Source organism: Myripristis murdjan, chromosome 24 (assembly GCF_902150065.1).
Source record: "Myripristis murdjan chromosome 24, fMyrMur1.1, whole genome shotgun sequence".
NCBI lineage: Eukaryota > Metazoa > Chordata > Actinopteri > Holocentriformes > Holocentridae > Myripristis > Myripristis murdjan.
The window spans coordinates 11,426,208-11,442,474 of NC_044003.1; the positions used below are offsets into that span (position 1 = coordinate 11,426,208).

The window sequence follows — 16,267 nt, forward strand, 5'->3', positions numbered from 1 at the left end:
CACATTCATCATATATTCATAAAATGGAATTACCGATGTGTAGCTACTTCTAAATCAAAAACGCCCTGCACTGCCCCTAGGGGTTGAAACTTTCAAGCATGTTGCACTTTTGGCAGCAGGTATTTTTAGCAGCTGTCAGTGGCAAAGGATCTGTGGCTTCATCAGTGATTCGATGCAACATGCTTCATTTTATTTTTTTATTTTCATTTTTTAAGAAATTTGATGCTGGTATTGAGTCACTCTTTAAGTTTCATGGTGGGGCTCCCCGGTGGCTCAGCTGGTAGAGCACGTACCACACATCAAGGCAGAGTCCTTGCTGCAGAGGCCTGGGTTTGAATCCTCCAGCCCTGGGCCCTTTGCTGCATGTCATCCTCTCCCTCTGCCCTATTATTCCTGTCTCCCTCACTATCAATTGAACAAAAAATCAACACAAATGGGAGTAAACAAGGAGGAGTTAGCCATAACTTCTGAGCTACCAAAGTATATTCTGTGCACACTTGCAACCAGTAATTGTGGACCAAAGTGATATGATCATGACCGCTGAATAGAAGTCAAAATAGGATGGCGCTAAAACGTTAAGGACTAACCCTGAATTAAACTGGGCACAGTGACCAATGCAGAATCCAGGCTTGTTTCTGTTTGGCAAAACTGCAAAGCCACCACCACACATAACATTTCTCTCAAATTGCTGAATATCAACCTAAACCTAACCTTTATGCTTAACTTAACCCCAGTATAACAACAATCTTCACTGATTTTTAAATATAATAGTGATTTTTAACTTTGTGAACTGGCCAGAGGGTAAAAACTGCCTTTCCATGTGGCTCCCTTTACCCCTTTACCCCTTCCTCTCATTTCCCCCAGCAGGGCTGTATTGGGTTTATGCGTGACCCATTAGTGTGCCAAGCGGATGATATAATTGCCAGGCTCAGCTGGGTCTCAGAATGAGTTCATAACTCACTTTCAGAATGAGCTCAGAGAGGCGAACGGCGAGAGACCCAACTCCCATCCAAACCCCAGTAAAAGAACAGTGAGCTGAGAGCAAAACAACTGAGTCTCTGTCACCGCAGTGCGCCTGTTATGTCATCTTGGAGTTCGGTAAATATTATGTCTCTGAGAAGCTGAGAATTCCCAGATCTTTTAAATCCCCAAGACTTTCTCCTGAAAAGCTACTCTGGGGGTGGGGACTTGGGGGGTATTTTCCCTCTGCGTAGTTAATGGCTCCTGTTTGTGCAGTCCGGTCCGGCCATTCCAACAAATATTACCACGGATACAAGACATCCCCCTGGATCCTGTGCTTATCCTCCATTCAGCCTCTGTTGGCCATCCAATATACATAACTGTCCTTACATAACCTTATGGCACCGAGAAGTATTGTACACTTTATTCGCAACTTCCGTAACCATCACATATTTGCTTATCAAGTCAGCTGTTACAAACCAGTGGAGGGCTCTCAGTGGGAAAGTGACTTTTTTCAGAGAAAAATAAATACTTTAATGATATCCAGGAATTGAATTCCTTGGTGGAAAATAATTGCTGTGTGTTCCTGCCTGACATTGAAAAGGGGGGAAAAAGCACATACAGTACAAAAAGTATGAAACCCTCTGGACACCTGTCTGTGATCTGCCTCAGCAAATAGCTTTGACATTGTACAGACACGTCTCTCAACACACATTTATAATGTACTCACATATTGGAATTCATGAATATATTAAGAACAGAATTACTGAGAAAGGCCAGCAGCCGTGGATGATTACCTGAGGAGACTTTGTGAAGAATGGAAAACTGTTCCCCCCTGATGCTGTGTTTGTTCAGAAAAGCCGCTCTTCGCTTGCATGGCTTTGTATTTTATTAGCTGAACTGATTTACCATCGTGATATGTTTTGCAAAGCTAGGCCATAAACAACTGGATTATATGGGCTACTTTGGACAGTCTGATATACTTTCAGAAACTAGACTAATTGCCTTGGCTTTTGCAAAAACATGAGACAAAATCCTAACCCTGTGAAGGAAACAGAGGAGATCAAAAACAAATAACTGTAAATACAGACATTTCTGGAATTTATGCGTTTTTTAAAGGTAAAATCCATACTAAAGTATGTTAGCACTGTTAAACAGCTTTTGGTGACGTACTGTGTATTTATGGGTCCACTTTGTTAGTTGAGTTTATATATTTATTTATTTATTTTTTTTATTTCTGCCTCGAACTGGCCATACACTATGATGTCATGTTGAGGTATTTCCATTGCAGCTGTAATAACGTTTGGCAGCAGAAAAGTTTACAATCAAAAACATCAGTGGTAAATGTCAGATTTTAATGTCAGTCCCCAGTATCAAAGAACAAAGGCTTCTTTCTAGATTTAGTATTTTGCATCAGCGTTCAACAGTCATACAGACAGAAATCCATTACATAAGAGGCTGCGATACCCCTGCAAAGATGGACGCTGTGGCTGCATTGCACTGTGGTCTATTTTCAGACTGGCTGGTAGGGTTTGGGCAAGGGTTAGCCAATCAGAAATCCCGGGTGAATGTTCTCACTTTAAGGATTTTGGGCAAGCGATTAAAAGATCGGCTCTCACTTATGTCTCAGTTCCCATTGTTCATACCAAAGAGCAGTTCAAAAGAATCGGATCGTTTGTGAATGTAGCATCGGTATTAAATATTGACGTTAGGATATTAAAGGATATGAAACTGCAGTAAATTGTGGTTTTAGTAAGCTCTGCTTTGAAGGCTTGCTGCTGCATAAGCAGTAGAGTTTAGTCAGAGAGTGTTTACCCCACAAATGTTAGTCCAGTCAGTTGACTTTCGTGACTGAAGTTGCATTGTTCGCATGATTTTATCACAACATAACTTTTGAAATACTCCACAGATTGACAATGTATTGGAGGATGGATTCAGATATTCCACGTTAAGGCTGAGCCAAATCTGAACCTGACATCACTGAAGCACTTTTTCTATCACATAGTTCATCTAAATATTTCTGTACACAAGTCCAGAAATAAAGCATACATTATCTTACACTACCAGTGTTGTCATGTATATTATCAGTGCTGTCAGTGTTTTCACATTAAGTGACTGTTTACTTGTAAAATTGTTCATTCTGAATATATTTGTCTCACCTTCTTTTTTCTCTCCCTCTCCCTCTCCCTCTCTTTCTCTCTCAATGTATTTGTCTCTCTTCAAGCCACAATTGATTTTTCTGCCGATGATTTAAGCCCTCCAGAATGAAGTCTAACTTTTTCCAGCCCAAATAGTGTGTGACCCACTTTGAAGAAAAAAGAAACAAAAAAGCAGCATTTGGAAAAAACAGTCAAAAGACCTGCATTCTTTTGCAGCCACTGCAATTTTTGTCACATGACTTTAATGTGCCTGTAATTTTAGTCAAATATATGGAAATTAGGCTTTTCTAAATAAATATAACTTAGCCAGTAGCAACTTGTGAGCATTTAGGAGTTAGTCTGAAAAGTAGCTGACTTTATAATGCAAGATCCACGTGTGGAAAGTCAGCTGGGCCTGGACTCAATCAAGCCAGCATGGCCTTTTGCCCTTCTTTTATATAAAGGATCTGCAGTTTGCACTGCGTACAGACGTAGACTTTCACTTCGGAGCATGAAAGCTATTACAGAGGATCTGACACACACTGGAAAATAGCTGACATATGATGTTTTAGTGCCGCTGATTCAATCATTATGGATGGATGTCATAGTGTTAACTTGGCTGTACAAAATGAGCTAAATTTCAACATCTTTGCACAAATTTAAAAGGCTGCGTTTGTGTTTGGGGGTGCCTACCTTTGGGTGTGTGTGTGTGTGTGTGTGTGTGTGTCTGTGTGTGTGTGCGCACACTGAGGGGGAAATTGTTGTTCAAGGCGGTCACCTAGCCATCCTTTTGTCTCAGTTATTGGCCACGCTTCCAGCCCAAAGCAGATGTAGTGAAGCATGATCCAGCTCTAAATCCAAAGTCTAATACCAAAGAACAGCAAACTAAATATGCTTTTATTAAAGTGAACAAAAAAACAACAACAACAATGCCAGCCATCATGCCGTTTGCCAAACCCCTATCTATTTCACTGCAAAGCGCTGTTTCCCCAAACAGTCAACAGCCAAGGCCACCCTGCCTGAGTGAGAGCAAACCCCTCCTCAAGCAAGTTTAGATGATCTAAATGTGGTTTAAATAGAATTTCATCAGTGCTGGTGTCACTGGAGAGTTACTTGATCTGTTTGTAAGACCTTCATTAGCACTATTTTCAGGTCAGTTTACATGTTTTGTGTTCACATGCCAGTGGGAAGTTATGATATACAGGATTTCTATGTCAGCTGCAAAACAGCGCTGAAGTCACGTACTATTTTGCTGGAAAGTCTAAACAGGAAGACAAATGACAAACTCTCTTCTCTACTGATTTGTTTATTTGAATTTAGAGTAAAATGTTCGGAAAATTTGTGGCTTGTGGAAAATGGGTCCAATTTACTTAAATGAGCACAGGACAAAAGAATGAGTCGTAATCTGCACTCAAGTCCTCATTCCTCCACTGGAGTGAATAGACTGCCGAGGTTGGTTGGGGTTACTTAGTAGTGCCAGATTGGGATTTGTACATATTGGCCTGAGGGAGGCACTAAAGGAAAGTTCATGGGGTCACCACAGTTGATGGGGTCCATCCCGTGGGGAGCATGAACATTTTTTCCAAATTTCATAGCAATCTGGCTGATAGATTTTGCGATAGAAACTTTGATATTTTGGCCTAAGGGTGCTTGTGGAAAGGTAACAGGGTCATCAAAACCAAGGGGAATCTCACTTTGGGGAGCATGAACGTGCTTATCAGATATGGAAATTTAGTATTTAAATTTAGTGATATCTCATGCAAATTTGACATTTTGGTCTGAGGGGGACACTATAGAAATGAGGTCACCAACATTGATAGATGTCATTACCTGGGAGGTTGAGGGTGGCGCTATAGGATGGGTCAAAGGTTCATCAAAATCAAGAGGAATCATCCTTTTGGGAGTATCAAGGCAATCCATTAATTACACTTCAGGATATCTTGTTTTCTGCCCTGGGATGGACTGATGACCTGTCCAGGGTGCTTCCCCGCCTGTGAGTGCTGGGATAGGCTCCAGGATCCCGCAACCCCAATCAGGGTAAACAGCTTGGAAAATGAATGAATGGCTTGATAAAGTTCATCCTCTGGGGAGCATGAATGTGCTCCTCAAATTTCATGGCAGTCCACTGGATATTTTTTGTGGTGTGGTCTCAGAGCAAAGTGTTAGAGTAAAGTGCAAAGTGAGAGGTCCAACATGACCCTCATAAGGCCCCACCTTCCAGCACTTTCTACAGTGCCACCAATTACAGCAATAGTGAATATTTGCTGTAAGCATTTACTATGTTTTCTTAGGGCCCATTCAGATTGTGGAGTGTCTTCTGTGTGAACTCTGTGATTCCCTTGCAAGGCTTGTATTTTTGCAACAACATTAAAGTGGGAGCAGAGCAGAGATGTGTGCTGGGCCCCGGGGCTTGAAGTGCAGAGTGGATCCACTCAACATAAACATTTTTTCAGCTTGATCCACACAAAGAAAAAAAAGCTGGCTTTCTTGCAGCCAGTGCTGCAGGTGGAATCCGCATCTATCCATGGGAAATTCTGGCATTTTTGCATAAAGCACTCCACAGCTCCGTGTCAACAAATTTCCCTGCAGTTGTTTTCACAGAATCGTTACATGAAATGTGTTGAAACAGGACTAAGCACAAGTTTCAATGGAGAGTTTTACTGTCATATGGTGAAAAGACTATGGAAAAGCTTGAATGAAGGGGTTTTTAGTGTCACATGCTGTTTTTAAGGTCTTTCCAAGACGAAATGCGCTGGGGAAGCTCCGGTGCAGAGTGGGCCTCTTGGATCACCGTCCTGCTTTCCTGCGTTCTGCTTTTTGTTGTCCCTTTGTATTGGTCATGGTGCGTCCATTTTTCTTCTTTCTGACAACACTCTTCATTCCTGACCAGGACACACACACACACACACACACACACATACACACACACACACACACACACACTCATGCAGGTCCAAGTAGAGTGGATCGATGACTTGATCCTCCCTAATATCTGTAGCAGATGTGGTCATCTTCTACACGTGTTTATGCAATGTTTGTCCTCTCTTCTCTTCTTGTCTCTTTTCTTCTCTTCTCCTCTCTTCTCCTCTCTTCCCTTTTCCCCCTTCCTCGCTCCTCTCATCTTTTTCTCTTATGCTGTCACAGGTACATAAACGAAACAACTATATCTTCTCAGTGTTATTTCAGCCATTCAGATCAGGAGCACAAGGGCAGGGTTCCCCCGTAGTGCTCAGACTAAATTATTCCTAGTCTGTCTTCGGGTCAAATGGCACTGAAACATGCTGCCAATGAAAATATTTTGGAGGAGAGGAAGGAGCACATCACTCACTGAAAACGAAAGCAGCAGAAGACTTCATACCTGGAAAATATGTTTGAAATCTTGACAGCAATCCACCAAAGTGTTGACAAATCAGTCTGTTATCAATCCAAAAACAACCATTATCTCTTCATCACTGCCCAGTGGAAAACATTACATGCCCTCTTGGAAATCTCTCTCCCTTTAATGCCTTTTAAATGAGAGTGCCATGGCACGCCGGAGCCAAACTCAATAAACCACACCAGATAAGGAAAGGCATGGTGGACTCTGATATTGTGCAGAGGTGGAGCGGATAATTAAATCAACTCTTGTTAATGTATTTGAATCTACTTACTCAGAAAAGTGAGGGGATGTTTTAAATTCTGCACTTGTACCCCTATATTAGTTTGTTTAAAAGCTCTACCTCTCCACTGTTTATTTTTGATTTAGTTTTGGATATTTAGGTCAATTATGACATTTATACCCATTTTAGTCTTGATAACAGCAGTATGAGAAAGCAAACCTTTGCCTGATACTTTAATGACACATTCAGTTCTTTAAACCAATTATACAAGAATTAGTAATGAGCACAAAGCAATATATTTTTTTCTTTTTTACTCTGATTTTGCCTTAAATTTCTCCTTTAGTAGCTTCAAAGTTAGAAATATATATATATATATATTTCCATATTTTAAGTTTTAATATTTTAATTTTAAGTAAAATTCAGTGGGTTTGAACAAATCTCGGTCGCACAGCAATTATAATCATGCAAGGAGTTGAAGAAGTGAGTACTTGTTAAATTATTTACTCTTTAAAATTAAGTTTTCTTGCTTTAATTTGAGTAAAACTGTTTGTATGACAGGCTCTAATGCCAGTAGGGCAGATAGAGACTTAAAATGTCCCACTGATGGATGGATGATACAATAAAAAAGTTGCACCTCTGGCAGATCTGAGGATCCTGTTGCATCCATGGAGGAATAAAGTGGTTACATAATTGTAATGATAGACTAATCTTGGCTGTGCAGGGGAGTTGTACAGTAAGCGTTATTAATGGTTAGCCTGGCTTATATTGGATGTCCTTGTTGTTTTTGTTCACTGGAGAACTCCCTGAGGCAAAACTGACACTTAAAAATGTTTTGAACCCACTTTATAAAAGCATTGGACAGGAGAGGATTTTGTCTACTTTTGCAGTTTAGCGAGAGAATGATCAGTTCCTGTTGGATTTAGCGCAAACCATAACAAAAATGAATCTCATTCTACGGAGGCGTGTAGTAGTTATTTTACACCAATGAGCCATTATCAATGAAATATTTTTCACCAGTATATACAGCACGTGGTTGTAGTGGTCCTGATCCACCTGTAACTTGGCTTTATTTCACTTCACAGAGTTATTATCCACACATGAAGAGCTGTATTTCTTCCTAAAAAAAAAAACCCACAGTGAATGAGAACATTTGGCTACAATCATGAAAATGAAAACATACGGTTCACGTAAGATTAAATCTGAATTGAACAATATTAAAACCAATAACTGCTAATAAATCCTAATGGCTCTAATTCTACCTATGAAGTGATAATCTGTCCTAGAAATCTGTTAGCCGCTCCAAGTCTAACATAGTAAAAGTGATGAGATCAAATTTGGATCAGCACTATATATGCTGTATGTTTACACACACACACAGTAACCTAACTTTTGGCCCTGTCTGTCTCATTGGCACACTTAATGCTGGTAAATTTATTTTCTTACTCTTTTTTTTTCTCTGACACTCATCTATTTTTCTCCACAATATGTTATTTTTGACATTTCATCTGATTTGAATAATTTCTGTTCCAACTGGCTTATCCAAAGCTTAACTTTTACTCAAATTTTCGGTTGATGAAGTAGATGCGGGTCACCTGTGGAAAGTTTTTGAAGAAAAGAATGTGGCAATGGGAGTACAGCATATGATTCATGTTTTAGGATTGCTGTGGTTTCCATAGCACCTTTATTCAATCTCCCACAGTTCCTGAGCAAATATTTTGTCTTTTATTCTTTGTCTGTATACATACAAATCTTACACAATAACTTTTGTTGGAATCAGGTAAATACCAAAAGGGAAAAAAAAACAAAACAAAAAAAACAGTATGAATGTTAAAAAAAAAAAAAAAAAAACACAAATAAACAAAAAGTAGCTGTCAAAAGCCATTAGATAACATTATGAAAAAAAAAAAAAAAAAATCTCCCGATCGAAAATGAACAGACCTATACACACCTTAAGTGCCCATTTGCATACAGTTTGCTTTTCAGTTTGTGCTTTGGTCCAATGTTGCCCCTTTGTGTGTGCATTTTGGTGAGATAAATAAGGCTGGGTGGGGATTTGTCTCTGCAGTAGCTGGGAATAATACAAGGACACTTTGTGACAAGAGTTAAACTAAGCAAGAGCACACATGCTTCTTTTTCCCTCATATACAGACTGCTTTATATAAAAAAGTGCATTGTAATGAAATACATTGAGTTATTAGTGTCGTGTAAAAGTACTATATTCTCTTCCTCTGAAGCTGTTGTAAGTTTGTAGTGGTGTCTTTTGTTGAGGCTGGAAAAAAGTCTGTTTCTAAGGGGCGGAGCCAGAGAGAGGGGGAGAGCCTGCAGCAGGATGCAGATGCGTTGCCCTCGGTAACAACCTCTCCTCGTCGCCGGTGTTACCACTTCCCGGGGATGGGCACCCCACACTCATACCAGCCCACGAAAGGATGGGCCGTACGCCGGCCGATGGTGCCAAATGTCACAGGCTCCTGTCTGTATGAGCGATAAAATCCTGCAACACAAAAACATGAGAAACACAGTTTACATCCATTCACAGAAATGCATGAATGCAATAAACTGTGAACGCTCCTAATAAACAATCTGCTACTGCTACTCCACTTATAAAGGGTTTATGAATGGTTTATTATTAATTTATTAATTAGGATACACCGATACGTCGATACAAGCTCACTATTTGGCAAGATGAAGTAAAGTATGCTAAGCAACTAGCAAGATCTGAGATTTAACAGAAAAGATGCAGTGCAGCAATAACTTGATCTTGCCAAATAGTAAGCCTGCATTGATGTATGAAAACTGTGTTATAACTTGTTTATAATTGTTTATTAATAATTTGCAACCTAATAATAAACAAGTCATAAAGGCTTTACAAAGGCAGCCCTATTGTAAAGTGGGAACAATATATTATTTATTCAAAAGATGAAAATTTGACAGTAAAATCGTATGGGATGATGTAAATATGTTGATGTGACTGAGATTGCAAATGGAGCATCTGTATTTGATTAATCTGTCTTAAAATGTAATCCCTCTGTTTTGAACAGACTTTATTGGCACCATCAACCAGAACAGGTGCAACCTGACAGGCTGATTGATACTTTCAATATTTATCTGAAGCAGAGTGCACAGTCTCAAGCCACAGAAATGTTTATTTATGAATTTTAACATACTCAGCCATCCACATGGGTATGATGATATATCAGTTAGAAAAGAAATGACCGATTTTCGCTTTTTTAGATCAAAACAGCTTCCTGAATTGACTTTTAGACAACTCTGAGGGCAAGTGAGCAAGCCACACAAAGCTTTAATGGCAAAATGCAGAACACTTTACTCTTCTATACCTCAGTAATATACATCATCAAGATGTAAAAATAATTTTGTACAAATAAAGTCTGCTCTTCATTAGGCAGTTTCACATGAACAAAATGAGGTATAAGTTGTATTATTGAGAAAATCTACTCCTTTACAGTATATAATGCAATAAATACACCTCTGAGTTTGTCCTGTATTAGTTTACATTGAAATACAGTATGCAAATCTTGATATGGTTATGATGGTAATATGATATAATGTGATATAAGCTGTTTGAATGGGTCAGTCTCTAATGTTCACTAGCAAGCCAGGCACCCTCACATTAACATTTTCTGTCACAGAAGAGCTGATTATTTAATTAGGCAGATGATTAATTAGGTTTATACATGATCTCTTTATTGAACAGGGCAGACTCTGTGCTTGTTCCTCACCTTGTGCTGTGGGCAGGTTATTTGACATGTAGACGGGGCCCGACCTTCCGTCCAGGTGGGAGTCTACAAACTGGCAATGGTCCTCTCCATGCCCAAACGTATCTCCTATACTGTAAAAAGGCTCTGTGGAGAGGAGAGGGAAGGAGGGTGAGGAGTTGTCATAGTCTGACTTCATCAAATATTCCATTATTTAAGGCTTGGCTGGCCTCCTCCACAAATAATAAAACTGAAACACAGAAGCACATGATGACACTGGAAATAATAGTGATTAGATTTGGTGCTACGTTACCTCTAAGACCTTCTCCCATGAAGATCTTGTATCGTAGCGAGTTGCACAGAACCACGCCCACAAACTTCCTGTACCAGGTCCGCTTGACGTACTGGCTGCCCTTACAGGCGCTGTGTGTTGGGTTGAACTTGAAGGTGAAAGGAATCCAGATTGGCTCTCCACCTGAAGTGGGCGAGTGAAACAGAGAAGGGCACATATGAAAAAAAAAAAAAAAAAAGCCTCCTCCAGATCGTCAGATGTACATGGAGAGGCGGGGTTAGGTGAAAAATGAAAGGAGACTCTAATCTATTTTGTGTTTGCTATGCTGTGTTGCCATGGCTGCACCGTATGAGCTGCATCTGGTTATTACTGGACTTGGGGAGTTGATTTTGATCAAAGAGCTCATTTAACAAGTTCCACTTTATATGAAACTACTAAGAATGTTCAAACGTTAGTTGTGAATTTGAAAAAAAAATATCAACAACTATTATGTGTGTAAAGTTAACAGGCATAAAGTATGACTGGCTGCACTGAGAGTGAATTATGTGTACCTCTCCAGTACCTGAGTGGCCTGAGTGTATCTAGATTAGAGAGAAAAATGTGCACTCAACACAACAAAACAGTACAAATAATAAATTGCTTTACTGATGGCCCTTCAGCGGCTATATATCAATATTCCCATCACATTACAAATCATAGTCTCTCGCTCCACTGTCAAGGCTCATAATCTTAATAGCACTCAATGATGCATGCAGGTTAAGTCATCCTGAGAGCTCCTTGTCATGCAGTAAATCATAAAAATGCTGTGCATACATCACAGCACCCGAAGGGACGCTAACAATGGTGCAAGAAATGGGCGAAGAGGGAAATTGCTTGGTCTGAAAATGGTGAATACCTCGGTTCTGCCGTGGTATAGATGAGACAGAGAAGTTTTTTTTTTTTTTTTTTTCTTGCCATGGAAATCTTCCAAGTGTTTATTTGAAAGGCACTGCACAACAAAACGCCCGGCATGTTGCTTAACAGACTTTTTCTAACCTTTTGAAGCTGTGATAGCACAAACTTTAGCTCGAGACATGCATGGTGGTGGATGCACTTACCAGGTGGTCTTTCAATAAGGAGAGGATCATCTGTAAGAGACAGAGGGAGGTCATTTCACAAGGGAGGAAAAGCGCACAGACAGCACCGCAAGTCTGATGTATTCACCCGGTTGCAAATGGAAGATCCATAATGCACATAATGCGCCGTACATCTGGACGCCTGCTTCCACTCCAAGGATGGTGATGGTTTTTGTACATGTGACGATCGTGCATTGGAATAAAACTCACCACATCACCTCAGTGTTTTCTACAGCTGACTGCAAAACTTTGTACAGCACAGAAAGAAAATCCAGAGCAAGTTTGGCTGAGGTTTTGAACTGTAGTCAGGCCGATTTATTGATTTACAGATGCATCAGAGCCGATATCTGTCTTTTTTTTTAATACTGGATATCCACGTGTTTCCTCTACAACATGAAAGAAGGTATTCCCTTGCTCTTTTTAAAGAGATTATAATACTGTTTGACAGTATCTCTCTTGTCTCTTTATTTTGCATTCGCAGCATTTTCTTTGTTGATTTTAGACTCAACTGAGGAAAAAATGTGAAAGACTGAATATTGCAGGAAATTTGAAGGTTGAAATCAATTTTGTGCTTACTCCACATTTTTGTTAAATCTATACGGTGCTTACTTCAATCAGCCCTCAACTTTCTAGATATTTAATACTGTCACAAAATATCTGCTATATACAACTTCAGTTTAAAAAAATAAATAAAAGTATCGGTCAAAACTGAATCTTGAGTTTATCTTTGCATTTGAATGTTTAAAATGAAGCACTGTATATTTGAAACACATTTGTTTGAGATGGCTCATTACCAGGAGCTCCAGCAGGTGTCTATAGCATACATACCTGATTCAGTTACATAGGTGAGTGTGTCGCTGACGGGTCCCAAACCAAATATATTCTTGGCCTGGACTTTGAAGTAGTACCTAAGCAAAACAAACCACAACATCAGAATTTTAAATGCGAGATTTAGTTGTTAAAGTGCCATTCTGCCTGTGTTGTTGTGACCGCGTGAAGGTGAGGAAAATGTTAATGACCATAGCAGATGACTGGGCATGCTTTCGAGTCAAGCTGATTTAAGGGTAGTCTGTTTTATATTGGTTTGAATCCAAAGTGAGCACAGCACAATAAAATGGCTATCTGGCACGTGTTGAAGGGAGAGGGAGGGAGGGAGAGTGGAAGAAAGGGGAGGGTGAAGGAAAAGAGACATCTAGGCAAGGAGAGATTAACAGATAGGAAGAGGGGATAAGAGGATAAGAGTGAGAGGCAGAAGAATGGAGGCATGTGGAAAAAGTAAAGCGAGGGGAAAGACAGACGGTGAAAAGAGAGGGATGGAGAAATGGAGGGAGGGTGAAAGAGAGGCATAGACTGCAGAGGAGAAATTTCACGCTGAGAGCTTTACTTCATGACACAAGGCCTGCTAGTCAGGCGGTGAGCTCACTGTGTCTGCGAGCGGTGGAGGAATCATAAAATCCCATCAGATTAGAAACAACACCATCCTGAGTGACGACTTGAAGGGTCTGCAAACTTTTCCACAGCGAACGGCCGATGTGTGTGCATGTGCATTCGTGTGAGTGTGTGTGTGTGTGTGTGTGTGTGTGTGTGAGGCAGAGAGAGTAGGGGCTCACACGTGCAGCGTCGTGTGTTGAATGCACTCCCCTTCAGTCCGCAGGGTCACATACAGTAAGTTCATGGTCTGTTAATTTCTAGCCAAAGCCTCTAACCACGTTAAGCAATGAGGCCTGGATCCAATCACCACAGCCACGTGACAAGTATGACCAAAATACATATCAACAGAGCGAGAAAGAAAGAAAGAAAGAAAGCAAGAAAGAAAGAAAGACAGGCAGGGGGGAGAGAGATGATGTAATGAACAAAGACGAAATTGGAGAAGGTAGAAAAAAAAAAGGAAATGTGAGCCAGCTTATAGAAACAGATAGTCGACTGCTAAGATAGAAGTACTCCAAACCAATCCAGATGTATCAAACATTTAAATGCACAATCAAATCCCCCATCTGCTTCTTGGGCATCACTCTCAGTTTCTTCGCTCCAGATGAGAAAGTGAGCGGTGGCTGCACATGCTGCACGTTCACCGCAGCACTGAGGCCAGATCCTGGCCTCGCTGGCCATGCTATATGCCCTTCAGCAAACATTTTTCACCATGAAGTCATTAGAGAAGATGGATGGCCCAGAGGTGTAGGATTGCCCCAGTGTAGAATGATTCAAATGCATATAGGACTTCAACTAGACAGAAGAACAACGAGGCAGTCGGCTCCAAAAAAAAAAAAAAAAAAAAAAAGCCAGGCATATGAAAAGCTTAGGAAAAGCTAGTCACGCTTTCTGAATCGAGTATGCACTGTCAGTTATTCAAACTAAATTTAACGAAAGAGTTCACCTACAATAAAAAAGGATATTTTCCCACTTATCCCTAGTCTATTCTATCCATTCAGATTGTTTCTGTGACTTGGTACAATGGGACGGGATAGGTATTGTATATACGGCTCAAACTGTCAAAACCTCAACAGCAACCACTGGATCCAAATGCAATAACATGGATACTCAACATAATCCACAGCCTTAGGGGGTTAACAGCTCCACTGGTAACTATTTCCTGCCGAGAAACACTGGAAAAACTGTTTCTATCTGCTCCCAGAGAGAACAAATACATGGCGGATAAAATGGGACAATATCTTTTTTTGTATTTCCAGTGAACTGTTCCTTTAATAACACTGCTGTAGCATGTGCATGTAAAAGTGGAAAGGCAAGTGATTTCAAATATACAACTCATATGGGCAAGCGTGTGTACTGTATATCTTTCTTCACTCTCAGTTATGAACTATCTGTCTTTGAGTTTGATTGATACATTTGACTAGATCATATAAGCAGGAAGACTTGTTGATCCAGGGGGATCTGTCCATGTGTGTGAGTGTGTGTGTGTGTGTACAGCAGCAGTAGTTCTGGCAGCCAGAAGGAGCCTCCAGCATCTGAAGGAAATGTCTGCACTGTCCCATAAACCATCCCGCAATCAACCGTAACCAAGAGAGACACACTACCTTGGATACAAACCGGATGCCGTGGAGGGAAACCTTTTGTGGGGATACTTGGAAAAGTTTATCTTTGCCAGCCTCGGTTCCATGAAATACACACATGCACACACACACACACACACACACACACACACACACACACACACACACACACACAACAGATCTCTACTGCTTGTAGGTTCCCACAGTCATCAATGAGACACCTATCATAACACGTCAAACTGACCCGTGTTTCCACCGTCCACCGACCCAGCGCACGCTTGTTGCCCCGACTTACTCTTAACATCTGCAATAAGTTAACCGTTTTAAAACACCAGACCAGGGTTGAATCGTATTTGTGACATATTGTTAGCCTTTTTTTTCTATGTGGGGTACCAGATGGGTGGGGCTTACTGCATCAGGACCATTCAAACAGTGTCTGGTTAGCTGTCAATCATGTACTCAGTGACTCATTTCCTGTGATTGACTTTCCTTTCTGACTCTCTGTCTTTGATCCCATGCAGCAAATGTCACCCATTCAGTGCCTAAGTAGACTAAACCACACCACAAAAAGTATTTGCACATATTATTTTACCCTCTTCTATTTGCCATTTCTCACACTCAACCGCAGTCCCATGGGTAACGTTAAATCTTTATTCAGAGTTATGAGATGTCAGAGGAACTGCCTGACTTTGTGTATTTTGTTGATTCCTCTGTGGAGATGAGATGGAGTGAGTGAGTGAGTGACAGAATAAACGAGTAAAAAGTGAGCCGAAGTTTGTTTGGACAGCAGCGCAATATTTAAAAGCTAAAGGCTCAAACTCTGTGTGGGCTGATCGCGTCATGTGGATTGTACTAAAACCACATGGTGACAGGAAGACAATGATGTTTCGGCAAATAAAAACTTTACTAATATGATAGGTCGCTTATGGGTCGCTCTCTTGGTGCATGCCAGCGCCTCAGCACAGTGTTCAGAAGGTGGCACCAGCCAAATTTCATCAAATCATTTACATTACAGGGACTAAATGGACTAAATGATACACTGATGTGCATTGAATCCCAATCTTCTGATCTCAAATAAACAATTTAATTTAAGAACCTCTTTGCCAAGAAATTTGTTTACTTTAAAGGAACAGTTCACTCAAAATATGAGTGATACCTACTTCTTATTCCATTAGCCGCTGTGCACTAAAAGCGTGAATCTTGTGGCTAAAACCATGCACATTATACACCAGGTAGTTTAAGTGGTGACATTGGGCCTAATAGGAAACTTAGAGGAATTAGGACATTGTATGACCTGGGGGTGGACAGATAATGTTTGCCCTTGTTCTTCAGCAGGAAATAGTTCATAACAAACTCTTCACCCCCGAGGGCTGTGGATTATGTTGGGTATCCGTGTCATGGTTAATGGGAAGAGCAGTTGCTGTTGAGGTATATTTTTGTTT

At 40.5% G+C, this 16,267-nt stretch overlaps 1 protein-coding gene across 1 annotated transcript in view; it reads right to left on the bottom strand.

Annotated features, from left to right (window-relative positions):
• Window positions 1-8,618: 8,618 nt before the first annotated feature.
• fndc1 (fibronectin type III domain containing 1) overlaps window positions 8,619-16,267 on the bottom strand; it is a 42,886-nt gene continuing 35,237 nt past the window's right edge. The window contains exons 20-24 of the mRNA XM_030046557.1: window positions 12,646-12,725; window positions 11,800-11,829; window positions 10,724-10,885; window positions 10,435-10,557; window positions 8,619-9,188 (exon numbers count right to left, since the gene is read on the bottom strand). Coding sequence (XP_029902417.1) covers window positions 9,073-9,188; window positions 10,435-10,557; window positions 10,724-10,885; window positions 11,800-11,829; window positions 12,646-12,725 — 511 coding nt within the window. The 3' untranslated portion in view covers window positions 8,619-9,072. The remainder of the gene's footprint in view (window positions 9,189-10,434; window positions 10,558-10,723; window positions 10,886-11,799; window positions 11,830-12,645; window positions 12,726-16,267) is intronic.